The sequence below is a fragment of the Hypanus sabinus genome, chromosome 4, assembly GCF_030144855.1.
Source record: "Hypanus sabinus isolate sHypSab1 chromosome 4, sHypSab1.hap1, whole genome shotgun sequence".
Taxonomy (NCBI): Eukaryota; Metazoa; Chordata; class Chondrichthyes; order Myliobatiformes; family Dasyatidae; genus Hypanus; species Hypanus sabinus.
Genome location: NC_082709.1, coordinates 116,587,540 through 116,606,380, shown reverse-complemented (window position 1 = coordinate 116,606,380; position 18,841 = coordinate 116,587,540). Strand labels below are relative to the sequence as shown.

At 41.6% G+C, this 18,841-nt stretch overlaps 1 protein-coding gene across 4 annotated transcripts in view; it reads left to right on the top strand.

Moving 5' to 3' along the window:
* Nucleotides 1–18,841, top strand: part of LOC132393135 (uncharacterized) — a 156,070-nt gene that overhangs the window by 96,244 nt on the left and 40,985 nt on the right. For all 4 annotated transcript variants that reach the window (XM_059968003.1, XM_059968004.1, XM_059968002.1 and 1 more), the window contains one exon: nucleotides 14,839–14,948. In XM_059968003.1, the coding sequence (XP_059823986.1) occupies nucleotides 14,839–14,948 (110 nt within the window). The remainder of the gene's footprint in view (nucleotides 1–14,838; nucleotides 14,949–18,841) is intronic.

The following is an 18,841-nucleotide window of genomic DNA, read 5'->3' as shown; positions in this document are numbered from 1 at the left end:
TATCCAGTTTTTCTTCATATGAAAGTCCTGCCATCCCAGGAATCAATCTGGTGAACCTTCTCTGTACTCCCTCTATGGCAAGAATGTCTTTCCTCAGATTAAGGGACCAAAACTGCACACAATATTCTAGGTGCGGTCTCACCAAGGCCTTGTACAACTGCAGTAGAACCTCCCTGCTCCTGTACTCAAATCCTTTTGCTATGAATGCCAACATACCATTTGCCTTTTTCACTCCTGCTGTACCTGCATCCCCACCTTCAATGACTGGTGTACAATGACACCCAGGTCTCATTGCATCTCCCCTTTTCCTAATCGGCCACCGTTCAGATAATATTCTGTTTTCCTGTTCTTGCAACCAAAGTGGATGACCTCACATTTATCCACATTAAATTGTATCTGCCATGAATTTGCCCACTTACCTAACCTATCCAAGTCACCCTGCATCCTCTTTGCATCCTCCTCACAGCTAACACCACAGCCCAGCTTCGTGTCATCCGCAAACTTGGAGATGCTGTATTTAATTCCCTCATCTAAATCATTAATATATATTGTAAACAACTGGGGTCCCAGCATTGAGCCTTGCGGTACCCCACTAGTGACTGCCTGCCATTCTGAAAAGGTCCTGTTTACTCCCACTCTTTGCTTCCTGTCTGCCAACCAATTCTCTATCCACATCAATACCATACCCCCAATACTATGTGCTTTAAGTTTGTACACTAATCTCCTGTGTGGGACCTTGTCAAAAGCCTTTTGAACATCTAAATATACCACATCCACTGGCTCTCCCCTATCCACTCTACTAGTTACATCTTCAAAAAATTCCATAAGATTCGTCAGACATGATTTTCTTTTCACAAATCCATGCTGACTTTGTCGGATGATTTCACCTCTTTCCAAATGTGCTGTTATCACATCTTTGATAACTGACTCTAGCATTTTCCCCACCACCGATGTCAGACTAACCAGTCTATAATTCCCCGGTGTTACATTAGCCACCCTCAAATCCTCAGGAACTAATCCAGAATCTATGGAGTTTTGAAAAATTATCACTAAAATTATCACATTAGATAAATATTGCAAAACTAAAAACAAAATAATGTAGTGAGGTAGTGTTCATGGTTTCAATGTCCTTTCAAAAATCTGATGGCAGAGGGAAGAAGCTGTTCCTGAATTGTTCAGTTCACATTTCTGTACCTCTTTCCTGATGATAGCAATGGGAACAGGGTGTGTTATGGATGATGGGGTTCCTTAAGGAAACTATAGACCTGTTAGCCTGACATCAGTGATTGGGAAGTTGTTGGAATCGATTGTTAGGGATAAGATTATGGAGTACCTGGGAGGCACATGACAAGATAAGACAAAACCAGCATGGTTTCCTGAAAGGAAGGTCCTACTGCAATTCTTTTGAGGAAATAACAAGCAGGGTAGAAAAAGGAGATGTAGTAGATATGGTGTACTTGGATTTTCAGAAGGCCTTTGACAAGGTGACGCACATGAGGCTGCTTAGCAAGATAAGAGCCCATGGAATTACAGGGAAGTTACTAGCGTGGGTGGAGCATTAGCTGGTCAGCGGAAAATAGAGAGTGGGAACAAAGGGATCCTATTCTGGCTGGCTGCCAGTTACCAGTGGAGTTCCTCAGGGGTCAGTGTTGGGACAGCTGCTTTTTACGATGCATTTCAATGTTTTGGACTACGGTATTAATGGATTTGTGGCTAATTTGCCAATGATACAAAGATAGGTGGAGGAGCGGGTAGTGTTGTGGAAACAGAGAGACTTGGATAGTTTAGGGAAATGGGCAAAGAAGTGGCAAATGAAATACAATGTTGGAAACTGTATGGTCATGCGCTTTGGTGGAAGAAATAAATGGGCAGACTTATTTAGATGAGTAGAGAATTCAAAGTGCAGAGATGCAAAGGGACTTGGGAGTCCTTGTGCAAGATACCCTAAATGTTAACCTCCAGGTTGAGTTGGTGGTGAAGAAGGCTAATACAATGTTGGCATTCATTTCTAGAGGTATAGAATATATTGAGTCAAGTCAAGTCACTTTTTATTGTCATTTCAACCATAACTGCTTTTACAGTACATAGTAAAAACGAGACATTTTTCAGAACCATGGTGTTACATGACACCGTACAAAAACTAGACTGAACTACGTAAAAAACAACACAGAAAAAAAACTACACTAGACTACAGACCTACCCAGGACTGCATAAAGTGCACAAAACAGTGCAGGCATTACAATAAATAATAAACGAGGCAATAGGGCAGTAAGGTGTCAGTCCAGGCTTTGGGTATTGAGGAGTCTGATAGCTTGGGGGAAGAAACTATATAAGAGCAGGGATGTGATACTGAGGCTCTGTAAGGTACTCATGAGACCACACTTAGAGTACTGTGTGCAATTTTGGGCTCCTTATTTTAGAAAGGTTATACTGACATTGGAGAGGGTTCAGAGAAGATTCACGAGAATGATTCCAAAAATGAAAGGGTTACCATATGAGGAACATCTGGCAGCTCTTGGGCTGTATTCTGTGGAGTTGAGGAGAATGAGGGGGGAATCTCATAGAAACATTCCGAATGTTAAAAGGCCTGAACAGATTAGAAATGGCAAAGTTATTTCCAGAGGTAGGGGATTCTAGAACAAAAGGGCACGACTCAGGATTGAAGGACATCCTATTAGAACTGAGATGCAGAGAAATTATTTTAGTCAAAGGGTGGTAATTCTGTGGAATTTATTGCCACGAGTGGCTGTAGAGGCCAAGTCATTGGGTATATTTAAGGCAGCGATACCTAGGTTCTTGATTAGCCAGGGCATCAAAGGGTATGGGGTGAAAGCAGGGGAGTGGGGATGACTGGAAGAATTGGATCAGTCCGTGATTGAATGGCCTACTTCTGCTCCTACATCTTATGGTCTTAATGATGGACCCTGCCTTTTTGAGTTATTGCTCCTTGAAGATGTCCTGGATACTGTGGAGATTAGTACCATGATGGAGTTGACTAAGTTTACAACTCTCTGCAGCTTTCAATCCTGTGCAGCAGCCCCCACACCCCCCCCCCATACCAGACGGTGATGAAGTCAGTTAGAATTCTCTCCACTGTAGAAACTTGTGAGAGTCTTTGTTAACGTACCAAGTCTCTTCAAACCCCTAATGAAATATATGTCGTGCCTCCTTTCTGGCTGCATCGATATGTTGTGGAGTTAATAAAATGGGTCCTTGATGGTCAGCAAGGTCTCAATGGGCCAAAGGGACTGTTCCTGTGCTGCGTTTCTCAGTGTCTGTCCACAAACATTCTTCAAAGGTTGACTGCCACTGAGCTTCTTTGACTTGATTACAGGGAGATAAAGGAGTGTGTACTGTATGTAACTATTTATTGGTTAAATATGACGTCTTTGGAATTTACAGCCAGTAACACTTTCTGTGGCTGTATTATGCACAACATTCTTTTGGTCTTTGTGTTTGGTATTACTCACAGAGAGGTCTTGTCTAAACTAGGATGTTGTGTTACATTTCAGCATGGGGATACCCCTAAAATCTGGAGGTCCTTGGCACAGGATCATGATTCAACAATGCAGAAATGGAGTCTCAGTCCAGTAGTGGTTTGCGGAGGAATTTGGACGAATGGAAACGGAAATCATAAATTTTGAGAACACCAAAGAGGGAGGTTTTAGCAGAACATGATTAGCCCTGGTGATCACTAGGAGAGGAAATTTGGGGAAACTATGCAGAGGAATTCATGGAGACTGTGAATTCTCAAGCTGTTTAGGGGTTATGATGGATTGCTGAGTTTATTACGCAAGGTGTCAGCAATGTTTGAAAAATTTAATAATAATTTGGTGAAAGTGTTGAATGGTGATGCCATAATGTGGGCATGGGGGAAGGAAGTAATTCTGAAAATAACAACTATCAATTGGACAATAGGTTATGGATTAAGTAGGCAATAGTTTGCGAACTGGCCTACAGCCTACAGCCCACATGGAAATGTGACCCAACTCACCATTGTCTTTTAAACCATCTGCCCTTGAGTTTGCACTGTATGCTGTACAGGTCCTCCCCATTTTATAAATGCCTGACTAAGTACATCTTGAAAACAGGTGGGATAGATTTTCTAACTGCTCTGGGGCTGCAGAAATCTACTGTCCTATTGGAATATCTGAATAGTTGAATTAAACAGCTTGGTTTAACTACACGATGTTCCTGGTTGGTCAATAGATGTATTGCCAGGCAAGCTGCATGGCAAACTCTCCAGGTTACAACAGGAATGGGATCATGTTGAAAGCTGAGGAGGACATATCAGTACCTACCAGCAGCTTCCTCACCAGATCACATGGCCACCACCATAAGCAGGCACTGCCTTCATCATCTGTTGGTTTCTGCTTTCATAAACCTGTGATTAAACAGTTAATTGGAAATGTTCTGCTGCTTAAGTTAATGGCTGAGGGTTTTGAATTAGGTTGAACAATTTCCTAAAGGAAGTGGAAACCTCCCAAGTGCATTGTGTGAGTTATGTTGTTAAAAGTCCTCTGATTTAACAAGTCCTCTAATTTAAAAAATTAATTAAAATGCCACAGAAGTTCAAAAATCAAATAGTTGCCATGTTCTTCTATCCAAAGGTTCCTTTAAGTATCTAATATTTAGAACACAAGTCTCTTAATTGAAATTCTCAATAACAAACCGGTAATAGACCAAATCAGATAAGTTCTTAAAAATCAATCTCATTTTTCTGAAAGAACCTTGCTTAACTTCAAGTTAAATAAACTTGATCTCACAAATAATTGGGGGGGGTGGGGAGAGACACAGAACCCTTGATCATAGAATAGTTATTTGCATAATCTTATCTATTAGCTTAATCAGAAATCAGAAATACAGTTTGAATGCTAAAATTTTCCAACCACACATTTAGAGTTCAGCCACAAAGGGGTTGAAAGTTCACTTCAATGCGTGTGGTATTGAAATAACTGATGCCCAAGCTTTAGAGCCAGAGAAAAAGAATGGCTTTGATTGAAATTTTTAGTTAAGTTGTTAGAAAATTGAAGGTGACTAATTAGATAATTTTAATTGTGTTATAATGAAATATGCAGTTTCTATTTTGTTTAAATATATTCAGGTACTGGGAAGGTGGGGTTCATAGCTTTGTTTAAAAAAATATGCAAAAATTGGTTTGGAAGCTGTCTATTGTTTCTGTGAAACAAAGGGTAGTTGTTCTCTTACTGATCAATAACTCGTAACACTATAATCTAAAATGACCATATTGACCAACCCCTCTAGCCGACATGTACAATAGCTGAAGGTCATTGCAGAGACAGTGTCGGTGATAGTTGAAGACAGCTGATGCCAGTGTACCCGTAATAATATGCAGGAGAAGGGGAGAAAAAACTAAAGGGAAAATTAAATGCACTGCCAGATTAAAGATGTGGTAATTTTAAGCATACATTACTAGTTGTAATTTAAATTTGTTTGCATGTGTCTAAAAATAATGTGCAGAGAGAAAACAGGGTTATCAATATTAATTAGAAAATGTACAGTTATTCTCTTGATATCAGCTGTGGATACTCCAAGTTCAGATTTAGTAGCTTTGCTTCAGCAGCTTATGAGAAAATCATTACTGTCTTATACTTCGAATAAATTTTAATATTTTCTCCCTTTTGTATTAACATTCAAAGTTGAAAGTAAAATTTAATATCAGAGTACATGCATATCACCTCAAACAAACCCTGAGATTCTTTTTCTGCAGGCATATTTATCAAATAGTCATTACTTAGCAAATTATTACAAATAATCTGGTTGCATTTTTCATTAGGCTACTGCAGTCTGGCTGCATATGTCTCTGAAGTGAATTAGCGTTATTCTGTAACTACATTTTGTTATTAGGTAGTACGCTAGGATTAAGGATAAGAAGTTTTGTGGGTTCTGTGGTGCTTAATTAGGTTAATGTGGTGACTGATGGGACAGACAGAATAGTTTGTGAGGCAGTATACTCTTTCTGCTACTTATGAAGGGTGTCTGTGTGCTCCCTGATACAGATCCATTGTTCTCATCCAGATTGTTCCTTGCCCAACTTTGAGTGGTCAGGGATCAGAGGTTCCAGGGAGTTGTTGGGAAATTTGCACCTCCTTCAAGGAAGTTTTGAGCATAGTGTATTTTTTCTCTTTCCTTGTAATAGTCTGCTCTGGTAACAAAACTCAGTACAATGTCTGTGTTGGAAGTCTGGAGTTGCACATCCAAGCAGTGAGACCAACCCTATACTGGTAACCAAATAGGGTTTTGCTGCTGGGGTTGGGAGACAACATTGACACTGAATCAGAATCGGGCTCAATGTCACTGACATATGTTGTAACATTTGTTGTCTTTACGGCAGCAATACAAAGCAATATGTAATAATAGAGAAAAAAAAGTGAATTACAGTAAAATATATATATAATAATAATTAAATAAGTAGTGCGAAAATAGAAATGAAAGGAGTAGTGAGGTAGTGTTCATGGGTTCAGTGTCCATTCAGAAATCAGATGACAGAGGGGAAGAAGCTGTTCCTGAACCATTGAATGTGTGCCTTTAGGCTGCTGTACCTCCTCCCAGATGGTAGTAATGAGAACAGTGCATGTCCTGGGTTATGGGCGTCCTTAACAATGGATGCTGCCTTTCTGAGGCATTGCTCCTTGAAGATATCCTAGATACTGTTGAGCCTAGTGCCCATGATGGAGCTGACTGCTTACAACTCTCTGCAGCTTATTTCCATCGTGTGCAGTACCACATACCAGACAGTGATGCAGCAAGTTAGAATGCTCCCCACAGTACATCTGTAGAAATTTGCAAGTGCCTTTGGTATATGTGTCCTTGATGGCAGGTAGGCTGATGCCAGTAAAACTACCCATTGTAGAGCCCTCCTGCCCATCACAGTGTATTTTCCATACCACACTACAATGCAGCATGTTAGGATGCTCTCAGCTGAATATCTGTGAAAGGTGAGTATTGATCTTCAGTCTGCTCAGAATACAGAAGCATTGGTGAGCTTCCTTGACTGTGTAGAATGTGTTCTGGGAGTATGAGAGGTTGTGTGAGATGTGCATTCCCAGGAGTTTATATATTCATGGTTTCCACTGCTACGTCACCAATGTAAAGCAGGGTTTGAGTGGTGCAAGTTCTCCTGAAGTCAGTAACCTTTGTCTTGTTAACATTGAGGAAGAGGTTACTTACCAGGCTCCAGGCCTTGAGCTCTTCCACCCCCTCTCTGTATGCCATCTCATCGTTGTTGGTGATGAAACCCACCACTGTTGTGTTATCAGCAAACTTGACGATGTGATTACTCAGGTGTTTGGCTGTGTAGTTCTTTGTGAGAAGAGTGTACAGTAGTGGGCTTAGCACACCACCTTGTGGAGGCACCCATGCTGAGGGTGATGAGGAGGAAGGACTGGTTGTGTATTCTGACTGAGTAATGGTGGTTAGAAAGTCCAACACCCAGTTACGCAGACATGTATTTAGACCAACTACTGTAAGTGGTTGAGAACTCTGAGTGTGTAGGATTAAGAGGCCTCAATGAGAAAGCTGAACAGAGGGGAGGTCTTTTCATTTCTTAATCTTTAGGCTGGGTGTAAACAGGATGACAGTCAAAACCTGGAGGATGTGGAAGATCAGGGAAACTTCTAGTGTCCCTAGACTACACCCAGCTGCAGCTCCTGAACAACCAGGCCAAAGAAGTGGACCTGGAGATGGTTCCACTCAGAAGCATGAGGGGATGCTGAGAGCATCATTGATATGAGTTTTAATGAGGTGCTCACACCCAAGGTGCAGGTAGTAGGTTACTACCAGGAAAAATAACAGGAGTAGATGTCCCCTCAGTAACAGTTATACTGCTTTGAGGTGGTGACCTTCAGAGAGTAGCAGCAACCGCCAGATCAAATTCAGGTGGTTCAATTTAATATCAGAGAATGTACACAGTATACAACCTGAAATTCTTGCTCTTCACAGAGACGTCCACGAAAGCAAAACACCCCAAAGTCTAAATGATAGTAATATCAATGACACAATGTCTCACTCTGAGGCTCATCAGAGAAGGATGGTGTCACACAGAGGCTAGCAATAGGAGACTTGATGGATGAGGGGCAGATATATGTTTCTGTCACTACAAGCAAATCTCCAGAATGGTGTGTTGCTTCTTTCATGCCAGAGTCCAGGATGTCACTGAGTGGGATGGGATATTCTGAGAAGGGAGGTTGTGGTCCATGTTGGTACCAATGACATTGGCGGAACAGAAATGAGGCGCTACAGAGTGATTTTGGAGGAACCAGTTAGAAAGGTTTTTTAAAAAAAACAGTACTTCAAGCATTGTAATGTCAGGATTGCAATTTGCTCCATCTGCTAGTGAGCCAAAAAATAAAACCATGCAGTTCAATAAGTTGCTGAGGAGCTTGTGTAAAAGGGGTGCTTCAGATACGTGGACAGTTGGTTATATGGATCCTCTTCCTGGGCAAATGCGACCTGTACAAGAGGGACAAATTGTCTCTTAGGTAGAGGGGAAGTAATATCCTCATGGGCAGAACAGCAAGTGAAAGGGTTAGAGGAAGAAGAGCATGTAAGAAGAGAGAGAAAGGTTAGCTTTACTTATCACATGTACATTGAAACATATAGCGAAATGCATTGTCTGTGTCAATACCCAACACAATCCAAGGGGTGTGCTAGGAGCACCACGCAGGTATTACTATGTTCTGGGACCACATCTCTTATAACCCTAACCCATACGCCTTTGGAGCGTGGGAGAAAACCGGAGTACCGGAGAAAACCCACACAATCATGGGAGAACGTGCAAACTCCTTACACACAGTGGTGGCAATTGAACTTGGATTGTAGGTTAGCACTGTAGGTTGTAACACTAACTGCTTCAAAACCAAACAAGAGAAAATCTACAGATGCTGGAAATCCAAGTAACACACACAAACTGCTGGAGGAACTCAGCAGACCAGTGGTCCTACCAAAGGGTCTGGTTCCGAAACATTGCCTGTAATCTTTTCCATAGTTGCTGCCTGGCCTGCTGAGTTCCCCCAGTATTTTGTGTCTGTACTGCTTCAATACCATGCCACCTGTGCTGCTGTAATGTAGACAGATAAGGATGTAAAAGCATCAAGGTTGTCAGAGTGGGTGACATTAACTTCCCCAATATTGACTGGGTCTTCCTTAGTGCCAGAAGCTTGGATGTAGTGCAGTTTATTTGGGACATGTGAGAGGGTTTCTGCAAGTAGTACACTGTTGGTCCAACTAGAGCAGGAACCATGCTGGCTCTTGACTTGGGTAATGATCCTGGTCAAGTGACTGGTCTTTCAGTGGGAGTGCCTTTTTTGGGAATAGTTATTGCACCTCCTTTAGTTTTAAGATATTCTGAATAAGGATATGTCCAGGAATGTACTAAATTGGGGAGGACAATTTAAAACTTTCTTAAACAGGAGCTGCAGGGAGTGAGTCGGGAGCAGCTGTTATCAGGCAAGTCCACCTCTGACATGTGGAAGCCATTCAAAGCTCAGGACCTGAACGTTCCAGTAAGGAGAAAAGACAAGGATACAGTATCAAGGCAAAGGAACCCCTGATGGCGAGAGGTTGCAAATTAAGTCAGAAAGAAAAGGAAGCATGTGCAAGGATTAACAATCTAAAACTAGACAGGGCAGTTGAGGAATATAATGTTAGCAGGAAAGAGCTCAAGTAGGGATTACAAAGACCAGAAGAAGAGTGAAAGGCCCTTGGCAACTAGGATTAAAGAGAATCCCAGGACATATTACATTTCTATTTAAAATCAAGGAGATAACTAGGGAGAGGGTAGGAGCACTCAAAGATAAAGGAGAAACCTTACAGACAAAATGGCACCAGCAAACAATGCCTTCTCAGCCGATGTAGTCCAGGAACTGTTTACTTCACTTCTTCTGCACCTTCTTATTGTCTTAAATGGATTTCTGGAACTGTTGCAGCCTACAACTTAAGGTTTGGAGATTGATTGAGTGATCTAACGCTTTGCTGTCTGGAGAAAATTCCAGGAGGCAGGTGGCTTCGAGGTGAAGAAGCTTAGAGACCATGATTGACTCCATTTCTGGCTGATTAATGCACCGAGGAAAATTGAAACATCGAAGCAAATGCAGAAAGCGAGTGATGTTCAACGCCACCTACCTGCCTCTTACTCACTGCTGTGACAGATCTTTCACTTGCTGCTGCCGGAGAAGGTGTCTGTGTGTGACGGCCTATCACTTGCTGCTCCTGAGGGAAGACCTCTGCATTTGAGTGGTCTCTAACTGAAGTTTTACGATTTATTGGACAGCATTTCAAATTGGTCTCTTCCAGCTTGATGGTTTTTACATCCTGTGTTTTTGCCTGTTCTTGTTGCTGTTTGCGTGATTTGATTTACTGCATGGGTGATTGATGATCATGTTGCAGTTTGTGCAATGTTTTTTAAAGTGGAGGGGGTTGATGATCATTTTGCCGTTTGCGAGATTTGATTTTTTTTATGCAGGGGGGTTGATGTTTTGCTTTGAACAACTCCCATGGTTTTATTTTTGTTTCATGGTTATCTGGAGAAGATGAATCACAGAGTTGTATACTGCATTCATACTTTGAAAATAAATGAACTTCTTTGAATTTATGCTTGGAATCAGAGGAAAAGACCTTGGTACTTTTGGATAAGATTCTTGGGCATAGAATTTGAGCACTTGAAAAATCATGGTCTGATTAGATACAGTCAGCACGATGTTGTCATATCTTACAAACTTGCTTGAGTTTTTTTGAGGAGGTGAACAAAGTTGATTGATGGAAGTTAGAACAGTGGATGTTATCTTCATAACTTTAGTAAGGCATTTGACAGGTTCCTCATGGTGAGCTGTTCCAGCCAATAAAGATGCATGGGATCCACAGTGACTTGAGAGTTTGGATTCAGAATGTCCATAGAAGACAGAGGTAGTGGTGGAAAGACATTAATTCTGGCTGACTAGCTACGACTATTGGTGTTCCAGAGGAACTGGGACTTCTGGTGTTTGTATATTATAGAGTAATGACTTGGATGAAAATGTGGATGGATAGGTTAGTAAGACTGGTCATGTTGTAGATAGTGAAGAAGATTGTCAAAGAATGCAGTGGGACTATAGATCTGCTGCAAATATGTGAAGAAAAATGGTAGATTACATTTACCTGGAGCAAGTGTTAGGTGTTGCACTTTGGGAGGTCAAATATAAGGGGAAAATATACAGTTAATGGCAGGACCCTTAACATCATTGAAGTACAGTGGAATTTTGGAGTCAAGTACACAGCTCTCTGTAAATGGTTACACAAGTAGACAGCTTGGTAAAGAAGGCATATGGCATGCTTGCCATCATTTGTCAGGGCACTAAGTGTAAGAATAAAGAAGTTGTGTTGCGAGTACATAAAACTCTGGTCAGGCTGCACTCGAAGTATTGTATGCATATTCTGGTTGCCCCATTACAAGAAGAGCATTAGGGCTTTGGAAAGAGTACAGAAGAGCCTTAACCAGGTTGCAGCCTGATTAGAGTGTATGGGCTATAAAGGAAAGATTGGAATTGTTTTGTTATTATCACATAAACAGAGGTACAATTTAAAGCTTGGCTTGCATACTATTTATTACACTGTTCATGAGTAGTACAAGGTAAAACAATAGTAGAATTCAGAATAAATGTCACAGCCACAGGAAATGTGTGACAAACTTAGCTTGTTTTCTCTAGTTTCAGAGGCTGAGGGAAGACTTGAAAGAAGTTTATAATTAGGCATAGACAGGGTAGACAGTTGGAGTCTTTCTTCACACCCCACCTCCACTAAACTGAGAATAGAAATATCAAACACTACATTTACATCAAGAGGGAGAAGGTTTACAAGAGATGTAGGGGGCAAGTTTTATTTTTATACTTGGGGTGGTAGGTGCCTAGAACAAGTTGCCAGGGATAGTCGTAGAAGCAAATACAATAGGAGTTAAGGAGGTTTTCAGATTGACACAAGTATGAGGGGAGTGGTGGGATCTGGATCATATGCAGGGGGAGAAATTTAGTTTAATTTTGCATCGTGTTTGGCACAAACATCATGGACTGAAGGACCTGTTCCTTTTGCTGTACTGTTCTTTGTCCTATAATTTGTATTCGTATGCCTTCATGACAGTAAAATTATAATGCATGGTCAAAGTAGGTATTAATGGTTAACATCAATCCAGAAAATTATCATTCCGATGGAATCATTGTGACAAATGGCAGAGATCAGTTAAAGATAAACCAGACGCAAACGTGGAAAAGAAAAAAAACGCAGATGTAATGAGAAGTAAACCGGAAGGGGACATATACAGTACATTATAAATACAAGCATAGGTCATGTGCTTTAAATAATACTGTGTAAAATTCCACTTAATGATAACAGACTGATAAACAAATAGACTTCATTAACTTTGCCTCTAACTTTTGCCCTGCCCTCAAATTTACCTGGTCCATTTCCGACACATCCCTCCCCTTTCTTGATCTTTCTGACTCTATCTCTGGAGACGACTTATCTACTATGAGCCTACGGACTCTCACAGCTACCTGGACTATTCCTCTTCCCACCCTGTCTCTTACAAAAATGCCATCCCCTTCTTGCAATTCCTCCGTCTCCACCGCATCTGCTCTCAGGATGAGGCTTTTCATTCCAGGACGAAGGAGATGTCTTCCTTTTTTTTAAAGAAAGGGGCTTCCCTTCCTCCACCATCAACTCTGCTGTTAAACTCATCTCTCCCATTTCACACACATCTGCTCTCACCCCATCCTCCCGCCACCCTACTAGGGATAGGGTTTCCCTTGTCCTCACCCACCACCCCACCAGCCTCCAGGTCCAACATGTAATTCTCTGTAACTTACGCCACCTCCAACAAGATCCCACCATCAAGCACATCTTTCCCTCCCCCCCCCTTCTGCTTTCCGCAAGGATCACTCCCTACACAACTCCCTTGTCCATTTGTACCCCCCCCCCCATCCCTTCCCACCAATCTCCCTCCTGGCACTTATCCTTGTAGGCGGAACAAGTGTTACACCTGCCCTTACACTTCCTCCCTCACCACCATTCAGGGCCCGAGACAGTCCTTCCAGGTGAGGCGACACTTCACCTGTGAGACGGCTAGTGTGATATACTGCGTCTGGTGCTCCCGGTGTGGTCTTCTATATATTGGTGAGACCCAACACAGTCTGGGAGACCATTTTGCTGAACACCTATGCTCTATCCGCCAGAGAAAGCAGGATCTCCCAGTGACCATTTTAATTCCACGTCCCATTCCCATTCTGCTATGTCTATCCATGGCCTCCTGTACAGTCAAGATGAAGCTACACTCAGGTTGGAGGAACAACACCTTATATTCCATCTGGGTAGCCTCCAACCTAATAGCATGAACATTGATTTCTCTAACTTTTGTTAATGCCCCCCTCCCCTTCTTGCCCCATCCCTTATTTATTTATTTATTCCCCCTCCCTTTTTCTTTTCTCTCTTTTTTTCTCTCTCTCTATCTGCCCCTCTCACAATCACTCCTTGCCTACTCTCCATCTCCCCCTAGTGCTCCCCTCCCCCTTTCTTTCTTCCTAGGCCTCCCATCCCATGATCCTCTTCCTTCTCCAGCTCTGTATCCCTTTGGCCAATCAACTTTCCAGCTCTTAGCTTCACCCCTCCCCTTCCTGTCTTCTGTCATTTCTGATTTCCCCCTCCCCCTCCCACTTTCAAATCTCTTACTGTCTGTTCTTTCAGTTAGTCCTGATGAAGGGTTTTAGCCTGAAATGTTGACTGTACTTCTCCCTATAGATGCTGCCTGGCTTGCTGCATTCCACCAGCATTTTGTGTGTGTTGCTTGAATTTCCAGCATCTGCAGATGTCCTCGTGTTTGAGACTTCAGAACAACATTCTTTCATGATTTGCACTCATTAATGGCTCTTAACAGCTTCTAACACTGGACAATCATATTGGCCGCTTTCAATAAATTGTTTAGCAGTTATCTGTAAAAGTTACATCAGCACTTAAATTGATTCATCACTAAACTTTAATTGTCAATTAGTGGTAAAGAGGATAAAGAGTGTGAATCCTCTTTCTTGATGGGGGTTTCTGAAACAAGGGGACATGGATATAAAGTGACAGGTCAAAGGTGTGGAAGGGATCTGAGGGGGCATTTCTTTCCTCCACACACAGAAAAGTTGGGATCTGGAATGCCCTGCCTGGGAAGATGGTGAAAGCTCTCAATAGAGAGTACAGAGGAGATTTACCAGAAGGTTACCTGGGTTTCAGCACCTAAGTTACAGAGAAAGGCTGAACAAGTTAGGTCTTTATTCTTTGGAGCATAGAAGGTTGAGGGGGGACTTGATAGAGGTATTTAAAATTATGAGGGGGATAGATGATTTGGATAGGCTTTTTCCTTTGAGAGTAGGGGAGATTCAAACAAGAGGACATGAGTTGAGAGTTAAGGGGCAAAAGTTTAGGGGTATCATAAGGGGGAACTTCTTTACTCAGAGAGTGGTAGCTGTATGGAATGAGCTTCCAGTAGAAGCAAGTTCGATTTTGTCATTTAAAAAAAAAATTGGATAGGTATATGGACAGGAAAGGAATGTAGGGTTATGGGCTTAGTGCAGTTAGGTGGAACTAGGTGAGAGTATGCATTCGGCACAGACTAAAAGGGCTGAGATGGCCTGTTTCCGTGCTGTAATGGTTATATGGTTAACATGAATCAGTTTAAAAAGTGACTCATGGCCATTGTAAAGTTTAGAGACTAGTCTAGACCCATGTTAGAATGAATTTTTGTCCTTTGACCTTTGTTTCATCACTCTGAATCTGCTTGTGAACCTAGAATGGATACTTCTGTCGTTGCAGAGTTCTTAAGCAAACAGTTCCCCCACCATGATCTCACTGAGGTTGGTAAGGACTGGAAGATCTGCATCTCTGCAATCAACAATATGATCAGCACAACAAGAAGAAGAGTTGTAAGTTCTTACCTTCAATGTTAAAACTGAACAAACTCTGAGAGAATTACAATCAAGTTACAATCAATTGCCTTTTCTCCAATGCAATTCAGAAAACTATCAATATAGCTGCAGCAACCGGGTCTCTGGCACAGAGTTTGGCACTGTGGCTCAGAAGGGAAGAGGGGAGAAGAGGACTGCAGTAGTGATAGGGGGTTTCATAGCTGGAGAAGTAGACATGAGATTCTACGGACAGGATAGAGACACCTGGATGATATGTTGCCTCCCAGTTGCCATGGTTAGGGATGTCTTGGATTGGGTCCAAGGAATTCTAAAGGAGGAGGGCGAGCAACTAGAATTCTTGGTACATATTGGCAATGATGATATAAGTAGGAAAAGGGAGGAGGGTCTTGAAGGGAATTTAGGGAGCTGGGTAGAAAGCTGAACAGCAGGACCTCAACAATAGTTATCTCTGGATTGCTGCCTATGCCATGCGTCACTGAGGGTAAGAATAGGATGATTTGGCAGGTGAATGCGTGGCTAAGGAACTGCTGCAAGGGAAGAGTTTCAAATTCTGGATCATTGGGATCTCTTCTGGGGAAGGTATGACCTGTACAAAAATGGGCAGACTCCAATGTCCTTGTGGGCAGGTCTGCTGGAACCGTAATGATCGTTCAAGAATAACTAGATTCTGGCATGGTTCTGGAGGACTGGAAAATTGCAAATGTCACTCCACTCGTCAAGAAGGGAGGGAGGGAAAAAAAGGGAATTAATAGGCCAGTTAGCCTGTCTTTTGGGAAGATGTCAGAATCAATTGTTAAGGATGAGGTCTCAGGTTACTAGGGGGCATATTGGTAAAATAGACCGAAGTCAGCATGGTTTCCTTAAGGAAAAATCTTGCCTGACAAATCTTTTGGAGTTCTTTGAGGAAATAACAAGCAAGATAGACAAAGGAAAAGTGGCGGAAGTTGTGTACTTGGATTTTCAGAAGGTCTTTGCCGCAGTGCCACACATGAGACTACTTAGCAAAATAAGAACCCATGATATGATAGAAAAGAAACTAGCGTGGAAAGAGGATTGGCAGGAGGCAAAAAGTGGGAATAAAAATTACCTTTTCTGATTATCTGCCAGTGACTAGTGGTGTTCTGCAGGAGTTGGTGTTGTGACCACTTCGTTTTATATTGTACGTCAGTGATTCAGATGATGGAATCAATGGCTTTGTGGGCAAGTTTGTGGACAATACGAAGATTGGTGGAGGGTCAGGTAATGTTGCAGAAGCAGGGAGTCTGCAGAAGTACTTATACAGATTAGGAGAACGGGCAAAGAAGTGGCAGGTGGAATACAGTGTCATGCACTTTGAGGGAATAATAGCATAGACCATTTTCTAAATGGGAAGAAAATTCAAAAATCAGAGTTGCAGAGTGACTTGGGAGTCCTTATGCAGGATTCCCTAAATAATTTGCAGGTTGACTTGGTGGTGAGGAAGGTAAATGCAAAGTTAGCAGTCATTTCAAGAGGACTAGAATATAAAAACAAGGACGTAATGCTGAGGCTTTATAAGGCATTGGTCAGACCGCACTGTATTGTATTGTAAGTAGTTTTGGGCCCCTTATCTAAGAAGAGATGTGTTGATATTGGAGAGGGTTCAAAGGTTCACGAAAATATTCCAGAAATGAAGACGTTATCATATGAGGAGCATCTGATGATTCTGGGCCTGTACAACATTGGAATTTAGAAGAATGAGGGGGGAATCTCATTGAAACCAATCAAATTTTGACAGGCCTAGACAGAGTGGATGTGGAGAGGATGTTTCTTATAGTGGGGGATTCTAGAATCAGAGGGCACAACCACTGAATAAAGGGGTGTCCATTTAGAATGGAGATAAGGAAGAATTTCTTTAGCCAGGAGGTGGTGAATCTGTGGAATATGTTGCCACAAGCAGCTTTGGAGGCCAGGTCACTGGGTGTATTTGAGGTGGAAGGTGATATATTCTTAATAAGTCAGGGCATGAAAGGTTACAGGGAGAACGCAGGAGAATGGGGTTAAGATGGAAGTAGATCAGCCATGATCAGTTGGTGGAGCAAACTCAGTGGGCTGAATAGCCTTATTCTGCTCCTGTGTCTTGTGGTGTGATATTTGTGAGTAGAAATTACCTAGTTATATTTTTTTTCAAATCAGGAGAGTTAATGGTGTATCAAGTACTTAGCATGGTGCTAAGCTGCAGAAACCTGGAAATTTCTAGGTTCTATTTTAGGGTACATTGATTTTTTTAAATGCTTTTCATTTGCAGGGCCTTTTTCCGTATTTCATATTGAGATCATCCCATTGAAGAAATGCTTTTCTCTAAGCCACTGTGCTCTTAAAACTGCCACGCTATAGGCCACACCATAAGAATGTAGGAACTGAACTGAAGATTTGACTCTGAGCAGAAGCAGGTTTATTACACTGTATGTTATGAAATTTGTTGTTTTACAGCAGGAGTACGTTTACTATAAATTGCAACAACAAATTTTAAAAATTGGTGAAGAAAAAACAAAGTAGTGAAGTAGTATTCATTTTCTGTTCAAAAATATGACGCTGGAGTGGGTTCAAAGAAGGTTCATGAAAATGTTCCAGGAATGAAGGGATTATCCTAAAATATTGAGGGTGTACCTTCAGGTTCCTGTACCTTCTTCGTAATAGTAATGATTTTTTTTGAGACACAGTGCAGAGATAAGCCCAGCAATCCCCAATATTAATCTGAGCCTAATCACAGGACAATTTATAATGACCAATTAACCTACCAACTGGTACATCTTTGGACTGTGGGAAGAAACCGGAGCATCAGGAGGAAACCCATGCAGTCACCAGGAGAACGTACAAACTCCTACAGGTAGCAGCAGGAATAGAATCCAGGTCGCTGGTTCTGTAAAAGAGTTGTGCTAACCACTCCGCTACTGTGTGTGCCATGGGTAGTTAGGGCCCTTAATGATTGATGCTGGCTCACCACTTGAAGATATTCTCAATGGTTGGGAGGCTAGGGCCCATGATGTAGTTGGCTGAGTTTACAACTCCCTGCAGCTTTTTCTGACACTGTGGATTGGTTCCTCCATACCAGATGATGATGCAACCAGTCATAACTCTGTTCACCCTTCATTTAGATCATATGACTGATAGCTTTTTTATCTTGAACTTCTGGCTCCAGCTCCTCAACCCTTAATATTCATCCCTTCCGAAATATTTACTTGTCTCAGTCATGAAAACTTCTGTTAATTCTAACCCTAGCAGAATTTTTGCAGAAAGTGGCTCAAATCTCTTTCTTCAGAAGTATATGTTGGCATTAATTTGAATGTTCTAGCTCTGATTATCACACAAGCCCTCCTCAACTTCCAAATCCCCACCTCTGTATTTACTCTAACAACTTATCACAGAATCTCCTTTATGTTGGAGAAGAATGACTGGCTTCACTGCTGAGTTTCAACTGTAGTGCTGTAACATCACACCACGAGATTGGATTATTTCTTATATTTATATGGACTTCCCATCTAATTTTAAAAATACTAGTCAAGAATATTGGCAGTTTTGATCAACATAAAGAGATATTATACATAATTATTAACAGAACATGACCTCAGGCACCAGTACTTTAGTACATAGAACACTCTAGCACTGTACAGGTCATCTGACCCATGATGTTAGGCTAATCTTTTAACCTACTCAAAGAACAGTCTTGTAAGATCGTTCAGATTTATGTTGGTAATACTGGTAGAAAGGCATCTTTTGTTTATAATTTATTATTTACAAAGGTGTTTTTCATATTTCATACTCATCTCTCAATGTCCCATATACACTATATAGGTCATGTGTAGAATGCATCTTACTGTGATGAACAGTAAAATTTATCAAATTCTATTAACATTAGACCATGACCATAA